The sequence below is a fragment of the Hevea brasiliensis genome, chromosome 1 (genome assembly GCF_030052815.1).
Source record: "Hevea brasiliensis isolate MT/VB/25A 57/8 chromosome 1, ASM3005281v1, whole genome shotgun sequence".
Lineage (NCBI taxonomy): Eukaryota > Viridiplantae > Streptophyta > Magnoliopsida > Malpighiales > Euphorbiaceae > Hevea > Hevea brasiliensis.
The window spans coordinates 123,358,900-123,377,580 of record NC_079493.1 but is presented as its reverse complement, the minus strand read 5'-3'; the positions used below and the strand labels follow the sequence as shown (position 1 = coordinate 123,377,580).

At 36.9% G+C, this 18,681-nt stretch overlaps 1 protein-coding gene and 1 pseudogene across 1 annotated transcript; one reads left to right on the top strand and one right to left on the bottom strand.

Moving 5' to 3' along the window:
- Window positions 1-4,370, bottom strand: LOC110641543 (60S ribosomal protein L18a-like protein). The gene is made up of 5 exons (XM_021793322.2): window positions 4,091-4,370; window positions 2,489-2,558; window positions 1,578-1,704; window positions 1,379-1,496; window positions 1-313 (listed from the first exon to the last, which is right to left on the bottom strand). The coding sequence occupies exons 2-5, from the start codon at window positions 2,496-2,498 to the stop codon at window positions 260-262; spliced, it is 309 nt and encodes a 102-aa protein (XP_021649014.2). The 5' UTR covers window positions 2,499-2,558; window positions 4,091-4,370; the 3' UTR covers window positions 1-259.
- A 788-nt stretch (window positions 4,371-5,158) lies between these two features.
- Window positions 5,159-18,671, top strand: LOC110641523 (uncharacterized; annotated as a pseudogene).
- Window positions 18,672-18,681: the final 10 nt, after the last annotated feature.

Genomic DNA, 18,681 nt, shown 5'->3' with positions numbered 1-18,681 from the left:
TTTGCTACACATTAATTTATATATTTCCCATTAAATGGATATTTAACAAATTTTTTTTCTCCCTTAAAAGTTCACTGTTTTATGCACAAGACTGAAGAAGTATTCAGTAAATGCTACAGGCTTCACATATTTAGAACCTTGGTATCACCGATGCTCTTTCTTCTTTTCATTGGAACTAATGAATGAAAGTCGTACCCACATAGCGTCGGTTTCGTAGCCATTGCTTATATGAAACTGTGGTGGCAAGGACTACAACAAACTACAACAAAATAACGAGTAGGGCAATCACTGCAGCTATTGTGCATAGCGTAGCCTGCAACAGTTAATTAACATCTGGAATCAATGAAAGATGATAGAAGGCAGATATAGGGAATATAAATTCTTCATAATTATGTCCAAATAGAGAATTTATATCATAAGGTGTGACAAAATTTTTACGCTAATTGCCACCTACCGCAACCTTCTTCATTTATCTAGGCTTGGGACCCGCTAAGCACAAACTACGAAGGCTCCAGTTCGACAAGTAGAGCACATTAGGTTAGAGAATAGAAAGAAAAGAAAGGGTAGACCTAAACTAACTTGGAGGAGAGTAGTACAACATGACCTAGAAGCATTACACATTTCTGAGGATTTAATCCAAAATCGTTTAGAGTGAAGAAAAAGAATCCATATAGCCGACTTCAAATTTTTGAGATAAAGGATTAGTTGAGTTGAGTTGAGTTGAGTTAAGTTATGTCCAAATAGAGAACTTGCTAAAATTTTCAGGAGCAACAACTACACAACTCTAATGAGGCTTCCAATCTCCCAACAAGAAATATTTCTCCAGAGAATAGTGCTCCAGTCAGGAATTCAAAGAGTAGAATCTGTAATTGCAAAATATGCGCCCTCAACTAAGGAAACCAATTTTCAACTATTGAATTGTTGTCCTAGTTTGATAAGAAATAGCCAGTCAAGCATCTGTGTATCCTGCAGGCATATGATATCCACAATGTCTTCCAGCCAGCATATTACAAAGTAACCTCAAGTTCAGCTAAGGATTTCAAAGGGGGTTGGACCAAGTCCAGATTGAATTTTTAATGGTTGAGGAAGTATGGGAGGGGAGAGTGAAGGAGGAGACAATGTTCTTTTTCCCCTAAACAGGTTTCAGAATTTGACATTGGCACTGAGCTGTTAGTTTCAAATATGATCTAATTTCAAAATATTCTATCTTGTCTAAACAATTTTAAAATTCTTACTATAATTTCTTTCACATCACATTGATGTTGACATAATTTCATAATATATACAAAAATGCAAGAATAGCAAGAGAATTTTTTTTATAGCTGTTATAACAACTTGGGAAATGAAAAGGGAAAGAACATTAACCATTAATACTCACAGCTATTGTGCAGGCAGCTAGCCCTGATCGTTCTCTTGGATCCTTATGGTAGTATCTCCCAAAGTAGAGAATTGTTGCAAAGTACCAAATCAATGGGCACACAAATCCAAGCAAGAGACTGGAAAAGGGGGCATATCCATGAGAGAGGAAGTAAGGGAGAAAGATACAACCCAAAGTAAGTAGGCACAGAAAAACTCACGAAAACCATCCAATTCCGCAGCCGAAACAAGGAAGGGGTTTGTCAAACAGTCCCAACTGAGGTTCCTCAGCATCATTAATCAGAATATACTCGCCTTGCTTATCGTCCACAGCATTAGTTGAGTGCCCTGTGTTCACCAAAACACCTTAAGCAACATTGTATCGATAAATTAGCTGAAAGGACATTTCATAAGATCTTTAGAAAAACAAGTAATGAGCATCTTGAATCTCATTCACCCACTAAAAAAGTTATTACTTTAATACCAACTATAGAGCCATTCCCAGCACAATCATAGGATTGAATGATAGTTATAAATGGAGTTCAATTTTTGCAGTTCAACCAACAGTCATGTGAGATTTAGGTTAATACATGGGAACATTGTGGAACTGTAACCAAGCAAACAATATCAGGTTATCAGTGCTGACCTATAGACCTGAGTCAGGAAAATAAAGAAATTCAGAATCAGGACGTCCTTCCACTGACAAGATGAATTTTATTTCAATCCAATTAAGTACTCACTAATGTTGTCATAATAGTTAGTCAACTGACTAAATCATTGATGTTGGTTGAGAATGCAGCTCTTTTGTTAGATATCATATTCACTATACAGATAAAAGAAAATAAATAATAAAAAACCTTAGATTTAAAAAGAAGCTTGGTATGCCTAAATTAAGAAGCCATGTACAAAAAAAAAAAAATAATAATAAAAAAAAAAACTCAAAATGTCCAAATTTGACAAAAGACCACTAAAACTTACAACCCATTGCTTTGAATTCTACATAAACATCTCATTTCTAGGATTCCATTTCCACTCAACACTACTTTTTCTCCCACAACAAAACTTTGGGCAATGCCCCAATATATTATACATTGCAAAGTGGAGAAAATGATCAGCACAAAAGTTAGAGTACCCTGATCCATTCGTTCCAGAAATGTATTAGAAAGTTAGTGTCCGCAATTTCCTCCCTGCCTCTAACAAATCTGCAAGATAAAATATGTTGGCTATTAAGACATCAAAAAATTTAAGCCTGTGCCATGAAGATTCCATCAATAGGCAAACTTGCACTTCTAAATCAAGAGTCTAGAAAAAAATTATATCATGTTCGAAACAAAATAAGTTTGAGCTCTGATAAAAGACAGCACACTCCTATAAAAAGTAGTCACTAAAAGAAAATAAGGTAAGTCACCTGATGTAGAACAAGAAGAACACAAGAACCAAGAGAAATGAATTCTCAAGATTCAAAGGAAGAGAAACGAATTCTCTAGAGAAATGAATTCTCAAAACTTTTTTAAATTCGCAATAATAATATCATAATAAGCTCTCATAATAAAATACCTAGACATAGGTATTTATAGTGTATTAACTAATCCTAATTGAAACTAATCAGGAATACTAAACCTAAACAAACTACGAATAATGAAAAACTCAAACTAGTAAAATAAAACAAATCCTACCTATAAAATTCTATACCTAATAGAATTTCTTAAATAATAAATTCTAAACCTCCTAATTAATAGAATCCTAAATTAAATCTTCTTTCAACACTGCATCAACATACCACAAAGCAAAGGAGAGAAAAATGATAGCAAAATAAATAAAAGAAATGGATTTCACCAAGTTGGTTAAATCAGGTTCAACTTCCTCAAAATACAACACAGGAGAACAAAAGTTAAATCAGTAAGATTTAGGAAAAAGGAAAGAAGAAAATTTTCTTATATGTAGGCAATATAAACATGCTTCTTGAGAAAATTAACTTGAGAATCAATCCAAGTACCTAACCAAACCCCCCAACATCTATGGATGCCACATTCACATTACTTGGAAGTAAAGGGAATGTCCCAACCAATAAAATTGAATTATATTAGATTATGCATGCTACTAACAAAGAATTCCAATAAAAACCCGTGAAATAATTCGTTTTGTTGCAAATAGTTTAAGCAAATGATAGCACAGATAGAAGTAAAAATAATCAGACACAAGAGTTTCTTTCAATAATTGTAAACCCCCTTACATCAGGGAAAATGCAGCAACAGCCACCAAAGCTATGACAAATATGAGCTTCCAAAGTAGTTTATTTTGGCTGAAATTTCTAAAGGACAAAGAAATTTTAACATGCAACAGTACAAGCCTAACAATAAAGAAATGAAGAATTAACGAAATTCCACATAAAATCTTTCCAATTTACAAACTACACTACACAGCAACGAAAACAAATTGCAAAAAAGAAAAAAGGGAAAGAAACCCAATATTCTAGCAAATGGAATCCCAGAAAACCTATCAAGAAGCGTTATACGTAAAGGAGAAAGCTACTCGAATACACACCGCCCCAAAAAAAAAAAAAAAAAAAAAAACCCTTTCTTTCCGCTTGAACCTACAGAACAAAAATGAGAAATCTTTTACATTGATTGCCCTAAAACACGAGTTACCTATATATTTCAGTAAAGAATCATATATCCCTCAAATCCCATAAAGAGATTCACCATGCAAGAGCAAAAAAGAGACAACAACTTACATTAATAAGAAATAGTGAAATTCGCAGAAGAGAAATACAGACGACGATGAAAAGAAGAAAAAGAAGCAAGCTTGCAGCTTTCTAGAGTTCTGTTGCGAAGTTGTTTTCTTAATTTCTTTATTATTTTACTTGGTGGTGAAAATAGGGGCGTTTCGGTATCTCATCAGTCATCATCTCCATCAATGAAATGTAATTACCTGAACAAGAGAGAGAGAGAGAGAAAGAGAGAGAGAGAGAGAGAGAGAGAGTATAGTGTCATACTAGACTACTGTTTCATTTCGAGTGAGCGTGCGAAATAGACTGGGAGTTAGGACTCGAAGATTTGATATTATCAAGGAAGGATAATAATAATAATAATAATAATAATAACAACGCATATTTAAATGAATTTTGATGCTTCAAATTTATTTGTTTGACATTATAACTTTTTAAATGTATTAGTTAAAAATTAAATTCAACATTATTATAAAAATTTATTTTCTTTTTGCAATACAAAATATATATTTAATTATTTGATTATTAATTTAATGATATATTAATATATATTTTATACAATAAAAAATTTAATAAATTAAATAATAATTAATAAGTTAAAAGAAAAAAAAAATATATATATATATACATTTTTTTTCTCAGAAAAACATAAATTTTTTAAAACTCTAAAATCAATAAAAACCCATCAAATTTTTATTGACTTTGTACTAATAAAATAAAATAAATTTTGTAAAACATTATATAAAAGTAGAAATAGAAAATTTTCCCAGCAAAAATAACATCTTCCCTTGTTTGGGTTGATGGGCTGGGCCTCATAGAAACACAACCCAGAAGCTCCAGTGAGTGATTATTTTTCTATGCCCCTCTCAGCCTTACTCTGTTAGTTTTTTTTTTTCTTAAGGGAGGATATAGAAACATATATGAGACTAAAAATAGTTTATGTTTTATTGATTGTAGAGATATTTATATAATGACATATTTTTTTTAATAATTTGCTAAAAATTATAAAATTTAAATTTAAACATATAACAGAAAATTTAAGTACTTATTTGAAATTGTTATTTTTAGAACTCTATGGCAAAGTATATAAAGTTCCAGGCAAAAGGCCCCTTTTTTTTTAACTGCCTCTATTGTTTCTGTATTGCAAATAATTTGTTACGACAATAGACTCTAATGTGGCTTTGGTTGTAACCATAGATACTCAGACTGGAACCAAAAGTTCAAGGATTAGATACTGCTGATGAGAAGCCTTCAGTTTTGGAAAATGAGGAGGTTTCTGGAGAAAACAACGCAGATAAGATAATGACACTTAGTTTAGAGAGAACTGTAATCCAGGTATGCTTACTCTCTTCTGAAATATATGTTTCCATTCAGTTGCATGTCCTCCTTAAGGTGGGTTTTATTGAATTTGAATCCTATCAAAGATCTCCTCTTATCTAAGCCCTCTGTAAAATTTGAATCCACATATCCGACAACTGAATCATTCATCTTGGCCTTATCAAATATTAGACCAACATTTGTAGTATCCTTCAAATACCTCAGAATCTATTTCACTGCCTGCCAATGCTCTTTTCCAAGACACGTCATGTATTTACTCACAACACTAACTGCATATATAATATCAGGTTTGGTGCAAACCATAGCATGCATGATGCTACCAGCAACACTCGAATAAGGAACATTAGACATATGCTCCATCTCCTCATCTGTTTTTAGTGACATGTCTCCAGATAACTTGAAATGAGTAGCAAATGGAACGGTCACAGGCTTAGCATTATTCATGTTGAAATGCTTAAGCACTTTTCTCAATATATGCATGTTGAGACAAGAAAAGCTTCCCAACACTTCTATCCCTAGTAATTTCCATTCCTAATATCTTCTTTGCAGCACTTAGATCCTTCATCTCAAACTCATTACTCAACTGCTTTTTCAGAATGTTAATTTATGACATACTTTTAGCAACAGTAAGCATGTCATCCATATACAATGGCAAATAGATTTAGAAATCATCTGAAAGCTTCTTATGATACACACAACTATCATATAAACTAGGAATAAAGCCATTACGAATCATAAATATATCAAATCTTTTATACCATTGCCTAGGGGACTGTTTCAAACCATATAAAGACTTATTGAACAAGCAAATATGGTTTTCCATACTTAGAGTGACAAATCCCTCAGGCTGACTCATATAAATTTTCTCCTCCAGCTCATCATGCAAAAATGTTGTTTCAACATTTAGTTGCTCAAGCTCTAGACCATGAAGAGCAACCATAGCAAGTAAGACCCTGATAGAACTGTGTTTTATAAGTGGAGAAAATACTTCATTAAAGTCAATTTTCTCCCTCTGAGTAAAGCCTTTTGCTATCAATAGTGCCTTATGTCGAGGTGTTTCAACCTCTGGAGTACCTTCCTTTTTCTTGAACACCCATTTGCAGTCTACTACTTTCTGTCCCTTAGGCAATGTTACAAGCTCCCAAGTCTAATTCTTGTGAAGAAATTCAATTTTTTCACTCATAGCACCGACCAATTGATCTACATCTGAACAAAAAATAGCTTCTCTATAATTGTTGGATTCATGCGCATCAACTGTCTCAACAACTGACAAGATAAATGCAACTAGATTTGCATATGTATATCTCTGCGAGGGTCTAATCTGTCTTCTCTCTCTACCAGTTGCAATGCTATATGATTCCTGTTATTGTTGCTTAGGTGCATCCTCTTGTTGATCAGGATCTTGCACCTCATCTTCTGAATCACTGGAATGAACTGCTCAAGTATCAATGTCAAGCTCCACTTGTTCTCTAACACCGTGATCTGATTCTACTATTGACTTCTCGCTCTGACTATCTAATGAAGTAGATTCATTGAATGTCACATCCCTACTGATAATTAATCTTGGAAACTTTGGATTATTGCACCACAACCTGTAGCCTTTCACTCCAGATGTATACCCTAAAATATGCATTTTCTTGCCTTTAGCTCAAGAGTATAAGCAGGGCAACCAAACACTCTCAGTTAAGAGTAATCAGTAAGTGAACCGGATCAAATCTCAAAAGGAGTTTCGCACTCAATAGTTGTAGATGGAGATCTATTAACCAAAAAATAGACTGTATTAATTGCTTCAGCTCATAAATTCTCTCCCAGTTCTGAATGTAAGAGCATACTTCTTACTTTGTCATAATGCATTTTGTTCATGCGTTCTACAATACCATTTTGTTGTGGTGTCCTTACACAAGTGCGGTGTCTCTCTATACCTTCATTGCTGCAGAATGCATCGAACTCATGATTGCAAAATTCTAACATGTTATCAGTTCTAAGACGCTTGACTTTCTTTTTTGTCTACTTCTCAATTATCGTCTTTCACTTTATGAAGGTTAAAAATGCCTCATCTTTATTTTTCAAAAAATACACCCACACCATCCGAGAGTAATCGTCAATCAAAGTCATAAAATACCAAGCACCGCTCTTAAAAAGGATTTTGTTAGGACCCCATAGATCTGAGTGGATATAATCCACCGTTCCTCTGGTCTTGCATACTGCCTTTTTATCGAACTTCACCTTAGTCTATTTGCCAAATACATAGTGTTCACAAAAGTCCATAGATTTTATTTTTTGCTCATCTAATAAATCCTACTTGCTCAACATAAATAACCCCCTTTCACTCATATGACAAAGATGCAAATGCCACGATTGAGTCTGATTCTGATTATTGCTTTTGGATGCTACTGTAGCTTCCCCTAAAACTGTACTACTTCGAAGAAAATATAATCTTGAAATCGTATTGCCCTAAAGAAAATATAATCCTAAAACCAAACTGTTTTTTATGAGTACCATAGAACCCTTACACACTTTGAGAACTCTATTTTCTGCATGGTATCTGAATCCATGAGAGTCAAGTGTTCCAAGAGAAATCAGGTTTCTCTTTAGTCTTAGAACATGCCAACACTCTATAGTTCTGACAATGCCATCAAACATCCACAATCTGATATTATTAATTCCTTCCATAGATAATGCACAATCATTGCCCAAAAATACCTTACTATTCATTTGTTTGTAAGTGAAAAATCAATTTCTGTGTGGACAGATGTTATAAGTAGCACTAGTATCAAGAATTCAGAAATTTTGTCCATGATCTGAACTCACGGATAAAATTTCCTTAGCACTATCATCAACATTAGAATCAATAAAACTGTCAACCACATTCACAGAACTTTCTGTTTACTTTTCCTTTTTATTTTTCAACTTGAGACAGTCTCTCCTTTAGTGACCTTGCTCCCCGCACTCAAAACAGTTAGTCTTTTTCATTCTTTACTTAGATCGAGCCTTAGATTCTTTCTGCTGGAAGAACCCTCCTTTAAATGTGTTATTCCTCTGCTCGCCAAACCTTCCCCCTCAAATCTTTCTCTATTATCTGAAAAAAAAATTTTCAACTCCTTTGATTTTAGAGAATTATTAACATCGTCTAGTGAAATACTGTCTTTTCCATACAACAGAGTATCAACAAAAGTCTCATAGGAGGCTGGCAAGGAACATAACACAAGAAGGGCCTGATCTTCACTATCAATATCAATTTCAATATTTTTCAAGTCCATAATGATTGAATTAAATTTATCCATATATTCTTTAATAGGTGTACCTTCGCTCATTCTCAGATTATAAAGCTTTTTTTTTTTAGATACAGGCAGTTGGTTAGTGATTTGGCAGAGTACAACTCCTCCAATTTTTTTCATACCGCAGAGGTTGAACTTTCACCAGCAATCTCGCTTAGGACATTATCAGTTATGCTCATGAAAATCGCACTCAAGGCTCTCTCCTTCATATCAACCTTCTCTGCCTCTTTCATACCGTCTGGAAAGTTATCCTCGATTACCTTCCATAGACCTTGTAGGATTAAGGATGATTTGATTTTAATCTTCCACAGACTGAAACTTGATCTACCATTAAACTTCTCTATCTCATACTTCGTTGAAGACGATGCCATCTATAAATCCTAGGTTTTGCGCACAAAGCTCTAATACCAGTTGTTATAATAGGCACGCAAATCTAAGGTACACATAAATCACACAATCACACAGTATAGATAAGAGAAGAAGAATAACACAAGATTTAACGTGGTTCAACTGTAAGGTTTACGTCTATGGGCAAGATAAGAGAAAAAGTTTCACTGTGATAAAAAGAGCAAGATACAATTACTCAGAACTCTCAAACCCTAACTCTAGTATGTTTCATGAATATCTCACAACTCTGCCACAAAAGGCAAAATATTATAATATTTATATTGGTCCATATAGCAGGGGTGTTGCCCCCACACCCCCAAGAAGATCAATGGTGGGCTTTGGGCCCAAGCCTATCGGTCTATGCCCTCTGCTACCACTACAGATCTCACTTTTTATCTCAATTGGGTCGCGGTGCAAAACTTTCAGGTTGGATCGCAATTCAAGTTCATAAAAACATATCCAAAATTCAAGCCACAAAATATAACCGTTGAATTATGTAATGTTCCAGTATTAAAAAACACAAGCTCTAAAAATAGGGAGATGATCCTGAATCTCAAAGAGATTTGGATAAGAAAATTGATCATGTTGTAGTTAACAAGGAGGCTCTTGAAAGTGCTAGCGCCCATATTGCTCGAAATATTCCACCTCTTATGCTCTTCTGCCTCTATCCTCAGGAGGCTTACCTTTTGAACAGAATTACTCTTACTGGGGAGGGGATTTCCTTGAAGATGTTTATAAGATTTTGCAAATAGGGGCAGAAGTAGTAAGCAATTCTTACCCAACTTTTGTTCACAATAGAATCCACAAATTACTGGAAATTTAAGTAAGAGTGTCCTGTGTTATAAGTTGCCAACATCTTAATGGAATCACGCTTTTAACTACTATTAAGCTATACTGTTTGAATTGGAAGTAGTTTGAAAACTTTTAATGAGTATGGAAATTTCATACTAAATCATTAACTTACATGATGTACTATATAAAGATTCATTAGCAAATTCCCAAATATTTGAACTGCCATAAGTTGGTGGTGGAATTTTTCCTTGTTGAATTTATGATGTAAGTTCCCAATGAGTTGCCATTCTTGCTAATTAGTTGTCAATTTTTCTCTCCTTGGTCAATTATTGCATTGTAACCTTATTTGTGCATGCACTCTTGTGCAATGAGTGCTACTTAGCTCCATCTTTTAACATTTTGCTATGTGTTTTCCCTTGTTAAGCCATGTTGGGGGGAGTAGGGAGAGGATTTAGCTTTAAATTTCTTTCATTCAACCAAGGCAGATGCTGATGCAAATTACAGAATATTCCGATTATGTCACGACCCAACCTATGGGCTGGAGCGGCACTAGGACCTGGGCCAGCCTAAAGCCCCCAAGGCCCATAGTAAGCCTAACTATTCCTCAACTTAACTCTAAGGCCCATTTGAGCCTAATTTCAAGAATTCAACTTGACAGAGTTTGGCCATAAAATGAACATTTTAACGGAGAGTTTTTTACTCACTCGATCTATAAACACTATATATAATCAATTGGGGAGCTCAACTCACCCTCCACATACTCATAATAACATAAAGTCAAATGGGAGCTCAGCTCCCTCATTCAGTCCAACATACATGCATATAATAAATTTACAGGTCCAACATGGCAAATTATATTACAGACCCGAATCAAATAAATATTTCTAACACATGCAAAAATTCTAGGAGTTTACATAATTACACAAACATTAATAAACGACCTGCGAAGAGGAAAAGCAGGTTAACCATAATAATAATCCTCCTGTAGCTTGGAAAAATAATGAACAGGAGTGAGCGTTCAACTCAAAGAGTAAAATATCAATTTTAACTATAATCTCTATAACTATCTAAAACTAATGTACCCTGTAGAGTGAAATGCAACATCGTCAATATTTTCACGTCATAACAGCAAAAAGGTAATCTGGAGCACTCACACACCAGATAAGGTCAAGCAATACATATATAGGAGCTGATTCCCTATACAGCCCTCTCAATCCAACCTGTGCCAGTGAAGAACTCAAGCCAGACTTTCGCTTAATAAACCAAATTGGGGCCCCAGCAAAGAACTCAAGCCGTGTCGACCCCAAAGGACCAGGTCCCAGTGAACATCTCAAGCTGTGTCTACCCGTCCTGTCCATAGCCAACACTATACCACACGCATGCCAACTCACGCACACTGCTCCAAATTACCACAATAACATTCATGGCACTTTAACAATTATGAATGCAACATAAAACGTGCTTAGTGTTAAACTATATAAATACATATTTATAAGCTATGTGTGGGCATGCTTAAACATATAATAATATCGAAATTACAATTAAAATTAATATTTTACTCACAGACTCAACCGAAGTCACTGTGGCGGCTGGGCGGAGGAGGAAGGCTGTCCCGGCTCACCTAACAATTTTATTACAATCATTTAATAAATTTAACTCAATACAAACTAAGACAAAGACCAAAGATGTTCTAAGTCGTGCCGAAAATCCGGCAGAGTCTCCCCTATATCTAGGACCTACCCAACCTGTAAAAGGGCTTAAAACGCACTTCTATATCACAATCCATACATCCACAACTCAATCATATCACACAGCCCCTCCTGGGCTCATCCAAATAGTCATCAATCACAATATGTAAAATTACAGTTTAGTCCTTATAATTGACTCTTCTTGCAAAAACTACCCAAATAAGCTATAAAAATTCTAAAAATTTGCCTCGCGGTCCTTAGCAATATTACTAAGCTAATGCAAAAAGAATCATAATTTTCTGAGCTATCACGAATATTTTATGGATTTTTAATCCCATTCAAGTACTAGAAAATTAAGAAAAAGTAAGGTTTGGGTTTACCTATGCCGATTCCGATCTCGGGAACGGGTTCGGAACATCTGACAATGGTGGGGTAGCCAAAATCTCAACCCAATTCTGAGACTTTTTCTGTAGCCTGTCTGTCTGGCCGGAAATTCAAAGACCGGGGCAACTGTCGAATTTCCACGAATTGAAGGTACCTACACGAAGCCCACAACACGAGGGTTAGTATATAATTTTTACAAAATTTTCTCAACTGTTGGTAGCCTGCTCGCAGGTCTATCTTGGAAAAGAATCTAGCTCGTTGGAGCTAATCAAACAGATCATCAATCCGAGGAAGTGGATACTTGTTCTTCACAGTCACCCTGTTCAGTTGTCTATAGTCAATGCACAACCTCAATGACCCATCTTTCTTTCTCACAAATAGAATAGGAGCGCCCCAAGTTGAAGTGCTCGGACGTATGAAACCCTTGTCCAAAAGCTCCTGTAGTTGCTCCTTTAACTCTTTCAATTCTGCTGGTGCCATCCTGTAAGGCGGCATTGATATGAGGTTTGTACCCGGAACAACATTAATGCAGAACTCTATTTCCCTTCCTAGTGGCAACCCTGAAAGCTCCTCAGGGAAGACATCCATGAATTCTCTGACAACGGGAACATTTTCCATGTTAACACCTTCTACAGATGTATCTCTCACCAATGCCAAATACCCTTGACATCCACGCCTCAACATTTTTCTAGTACTAATTGTTGATACTAAACTATATGGAGCCACGCTCCTGTCACCATCAAAGCTAAACTCTTCCACACCAGGTATGTGGAAATACACCTTTTTGTTCCTGCAGTCTAAAGTGGCATAATGAGTTGCCAACCAATCCATTCTCAAGATTACATCGAAATTTATTACTGGTAGAGGAACTAAGTTTGTTGGGAGGATCTTTCCATCCACTACTACTAGGCTACCTAGAAAAACTATATCTACATCTATGTTGTCACTAAGTGGGGTAGCTACAGACAAAGGGCATTCTAAAGTTGTAGGGTTCCTACCCAATCTCATGGCAAACACTGGGGAGACAAAGGAGTGCGTAGCACCCGGATCTATCAAAACACGAGCCTCATAGGAATAGACTAGAAGAATACCTGCCACAATTGCATTGGAAGCCTGAGCATCCTGGTAGGTCAGGATGAAAACCCGAGCTTGACCCCTACCCTGCATTGTAGAACCCTGATATTGACTTCTACTTCCTGATCTGCCTCTAAATCCATGTCCCCCTTGTCCTCGGCCCTGTTGGCCACTGAACTGACTGCTTGCCATACTGGAAGCACTAGGATAAAATTGACGAGGAACATCTGCAACAGAACCCTGTGATCCCATCTGTGGTTCGCTGAACACGGGGCATTCCCTAGCAAAGTGACCTGGTTGGCCACACCTGAAGCATACTCCTGGACCCATCAGAAAAGGTCCTAAATGTCCTCTTCCACATTGTGCGTAAGGTGCCAAGGAGGATCTGAACTGCACCAGAACTATCAGATCTCGAATCGTGACCATTCTTTGGATCCGCGTGCCTCGTCCAATCCTCGAGATTTGCGTCTAAAACCACTCCTGTTGTTCCTACTTTTTTCTCTGTAATTACTTTGGCCTCCGCTATCCGGAGTACCCATGTGGGGAACACCTGAAGAACCCTCTGCTCTATTTTTCTTTGCTCTTCCACTGTCATCTCCGGTGTAACTAATCTTAATCTGTCAGGCTCGATCAACTACCACATCAAAAGACTGATCAGACATCATGGCCAGGTTTGCATACCTCCTGTCTAGCCCCTTTAGGAACCTTTTCACCTTCATACTTTCTGTAACCACTACTGTAGGGGCATATCTACTCAGTTTCAAAAATTCTGTAGCATATTCATCTACAGACCTGCCATTCTGCCATAAGGCCTCAAAGGCCCACTGCTTTTAATCTCTGAAACTTTCTTGTACAAATCTGTTGATAAACAGTTCCACAAACTGGGTTTATGATAAACCTTCCATTCAAGGTAATATGTAGTTATTCATCCATTGTCTAGGCAAAGGCCCCATGACATGCTACACACACTCTATAAGTCTCCTGTCAGTTAATTGCAACTCCATCCCTGCCTGTTTGCAGGAATCCAAAAACTGATAGGCATCGTCTGACACATCATAAGTACCCGACACCAATTTCTTGAAATTAATTATCTGTTTGTAAGGTTCTCCCCTTAGGGTGGTGGACTGCTGCTGTTGGGGAGGGTGGACCATTATCGATGGTTCTCTGCAAACTAGCTAGAGTAGCTGCCATTGGGTCCATGGGATCCGGGGCCACAAAAGACTATTCCTGAACTAGTGGTGACTGCTCTTCTACTTGAGCAGCTCTAGGCCTCCTACCCCACCTTCTCGGGGCAGGCGCCTCATCCTGTGCAGACACCTTGTCAGGCACATCTGGTTCTGGTGCAGTGGCAGCTCTCCTGCTTCTACACATTTTCCTGAAATTTAGTAGCATTAGCCCACAAAATTTCAAAACTGTATATTACACAGCTCTATAGACTCATAGTTACACACAATATATGAAGCAGAAACTAGAAGCAAAGATGACAATGCAAGACAAATGTGGACCCTATTTTCTGCATGTGACTCCTATTAGACTCTTCCCAACACTTTAGACAATTTTTCCCTATGAATCTGGAGCCTAAACTCTGATACCACATTTGTCACGACTCAACCTATGGGTCAGACCGGCACTAGGACCTGGGCCAGCCTAAAGCCCTCAAGGCCCGTAGTAAGCCTAACTATTTCTCAACCCAACTCTAAGGCCCATTTAAGCCCAATTTCAAGAATTCAACCGGACAGAGTCAGGCCATAAAATAGACCTTTTAACGGGGAGTTTTTTACTCACCCAACCTGTAAACACAATATATAATCAATTGGGGAGCTCAACTTACCCTCCACATACTCATAATAACATAAAGTCAAATGGAAGCTCAGCTCCCTCATCCAGTCAAACGTACAAGCATATAATAAGTTTACAGGTCCAACATGGCAAATTATATTATAGACCCAAATCAAATAAATATTTCTAACACATGCGAAAATTTTAGGAGTTTACAGAATTACACAAATATTAATAAACGACCTGCGAAGAAGAAAAGCAGGTTAACCACAACAATAATCCTCCTGTAGCCTGAAAAAATAATGAACAGGAGTGAGCGTTCGACTCAGAGAGTAAAATATCAATTTTAACCATAATCTCTATAACTATCTAAAACTAATGCACCTTGTAAAGTGAAATGCAACATCGTCAATATTTTCACGTCATAATAGTAAAAAGGTAATATGGAGCACTCACACACCCAATAAGGTCAAACAATACATATATGGGAGCTGATCTCCTATACAACCCACTTAATCCAACCTGTGCCAGCTAAGAACTCAAGCCGGACTTTCGCTTAATAAACCAAATCGGGGTCCCAGCGAAGAACTCAAGCCATGTCTACCCCGAAGGACCGGGTCCCAGCGAAGATCTCAAGCCGTGTCTACCCGTCCTGTCCATAGCCAACACCATACCACACGCTCACCAACTCACGCACACTGCTCCAAATTACCACAACAACATCCATGACACTTTAACAATTATGAATGCAACATAAAACGTGCCTAGTGTTTAACTACATAAATATATATTTATAAGTGATGCATGGACATGCTTGAACATATAATAATATCGAAATTACAATTAAAATTAATATTTTACTCACAGATTCAACCGAAGTCACTATGACGGCTGGGCGGACGAGGAAGGCTGTTCCGGCTCACCTGATAATTTTATTGTAATCATTTAATAAATTTGACTCAACACAAACTAAGAAAAAGACCAAAGATGTCCTAAGTCGTGCCGAAAATCCGACAGAGTCTCCCCTATATCTAGAACCTACCCAACCTGCAAAAGGGCTTAAAACGCACTTCTATATCACAAACCATACATCCACAACTCAATTACATCACCCAGCCCCTCCTAGGCCCATCCAAACAGTCATCAATCACAATATGTAAAATTACAGTTTAGTCCTTATAATTGACCCTTTTTGCAAAAACTATACAAATAAGCTCTAAAAATTCTAAAACTTTGCCCCGCGGTCCTTAGCAATATTACTAAGCTAATTCAAAAAGAATCATAATTTTCTGAGCTACTACTAATATTTTATGAATTTTTAATCCCATTCAAGCACTAGAAAATTAAGAAAAAGTAAGGTTCGGGTTTACCTATGCCGATTCCGATCTCGGGAACGCGTTCGGAACATTTGACAACGGTGGGGTAACCAAAATCTGGACCCAATTCCGAGACTTTTTCCATATCCTGTCTGTTTGGCCGAAAATTCACAGACTGGGGCAACTATCGAATTTCTGTGAATTGAAGGTACCTACACGAAGCCCACAACATGGGAGTTAGTATATAATTTTTACAAAATTTTATAAGTTCATTTAATGCTCGGAAAAACACTACGAAGTTTCGTGGGACCCACCGAAAAATAGTATCGAAAAATTATGAAATTTATGTTGCCGCGAAGCTCTCGACGAGTGAAGCGCTCTGGTGCTCTCGGTTTTCTCGTGGGGTTCACGGTTTGCTAGAAATCTAGCCCAAAATTCGAAATGGGTTAAAATTTCCCGGACAAAAATTGAGCAAACCGCTCAATGGATTTTGGTGTTCTTGGTGTCTATGGAAAGCTCTCAAGGTGTAGATGGTGTTTAACACAAGACTCGGCTCAATCGGTAGCCGGATCAGCCGGGAAGGCGAGGCGTCGCGCTGCACGTCGCGTGACTTTGCGCGCGTTTTCCCGACATTTCAGGCAGCAGCCGGTGATGGGGAAGCACTGGGGCGGCGCGCCGGCGAGGTGGGGAGGCTAAGGCGTTGGCTGGCCGGCGTGGGGAGGAGGGGGGAGAGAGAAAATGGGAGAGAAAGGAAGAGAGACGGGACGCTCGCGGGGAAGAAAGAAAAGGAAGAAAGAGGCTGGTTCGATTTGGTCGGTCCGATCCGGACCGATTCAAGATACAAAATTATAAATTTTTACTCTGTCTTGGGACTGAAAACGAGGCCCAAAAATTTCAAAAAAAATTCTAGAAAACTCAGAAAAATTCGTAGAGTCCAAATATATTTTTAGTTTTGCCACGTGGTCTTTAAATTAATTTTTAAAAATCATCAAAGTTTTATATTTTGAAAAATCAAACCCGATTTCTAAAATCCAAAAAATTTCAAATAATTTCCTAAAATTTAAATAAAATAAAATATTAATATTTACCTAAAAAATAATAAATTTAAAAATTTAGTGTGTTACACATTATCAATTACTAGGTGTCCTTTTATTTTTAGTAATTTTATTGATGGAAATGAAGTAATTCATATTTGCATTATGCTATTATTTGTAGGATGAAGTGGAGAAGAAGACACTTTCTCGCATTTTCTTTCTCTTACATTACTATCTTATAAAGCTTAAAGATCTACATTCTTTGGATGGTGCATCCTCAGCAAAGAGCCACAGATTTCCAAGCTTTCTTCGCTAGAAATTCATGGAGATGTTTACTTCAGAATCAAGAAGACTGCCAGTTGAGAAAAATGATCTTCTCATTAGTTATGTCCTAGTGCTAACTCTATATGGTGATGATTTCCGGACTAATCCGACAGATATTGCCAAAGATTTGAAATTTAGTCCTGTCAACTTAAGAGTGCATTTTGATAATTTGGGGTGCTATACGTGAAAAAACAAGTTATTGGGGTGCTATATATATATTTGTCCGACAGCATGGGAAGCTGAAGCTCCCAGCATGTGGGGAAAATGGGATAGACAAAGACAAAGTTGTAAGTTGTGTGGGTTCAGGAAAAGTTTCAGGTTTATAGATAAATTTTGTCTACCCCATTATGTGTCGGCAAAGGTTTGTTCTGACCATTATTGGTTCAAAGATATTATTATGCATTTTTACCTGTAATATAAAACCAAGTTTTGATTCAATTCCCTTACTAGTGGTGTGAGAAATCCTGGATGTGGGAGAATAATCTTCTTTATATTTGAAAATTAAGTTATATGATGACTTCTAGCGTTGGCAAAACATTGGCTAAGAATGCTCATATTTCCTAATTGCAGGATAAGTGAAGAACAAGAAGCTCTGTTGCATTCTCTTGCATTACTCATGAAGTTTAAAGATCTGAATTGTAGCCACGGTGCTTCCGTTAAGAACCGGCATTATTCGACATAATTTTTTTTTTCTGACGTTTACTCCAGAATCAAGAAACCTGCCGCCTGAAAAAAATGATCATCTCATCAGTTATGCCTTAGTTCTCACTCTATAACTTCAAACAGATATTGCCAAGGATCTGAAAGTGAAACTTATTGACGAAAGGACTCATTTTCAAAAACTGGGTTGCAAGGTCGCTCGAGGAAACAATATTACCTTTATTCCTCTTGAATTTCCACCTTTGGGGAAGAGGTTAGATCAAAACTCATTATTTTTGTCACTGAAATTATCTGACATCAAGTATTCCAAGGTTCTGCAGAGGTTCCAATTGCGTGGAAAATATATAATTAAAAGTTTTGCTTATACTACGAAATTATTCTGATGCATTTCCTCTTCAAGCAGTGTTAAGGATTCTGAAATTTAGCTTGGGATGTCAAAAACTAAAAAAAAAGATAGAAGCAGGAAGGTTATTGCTGCAAAGCAAGTCAAGCAAAGGATGCATATACATGGGCACCCATTGATGTCCAAGTAGTATAAACACC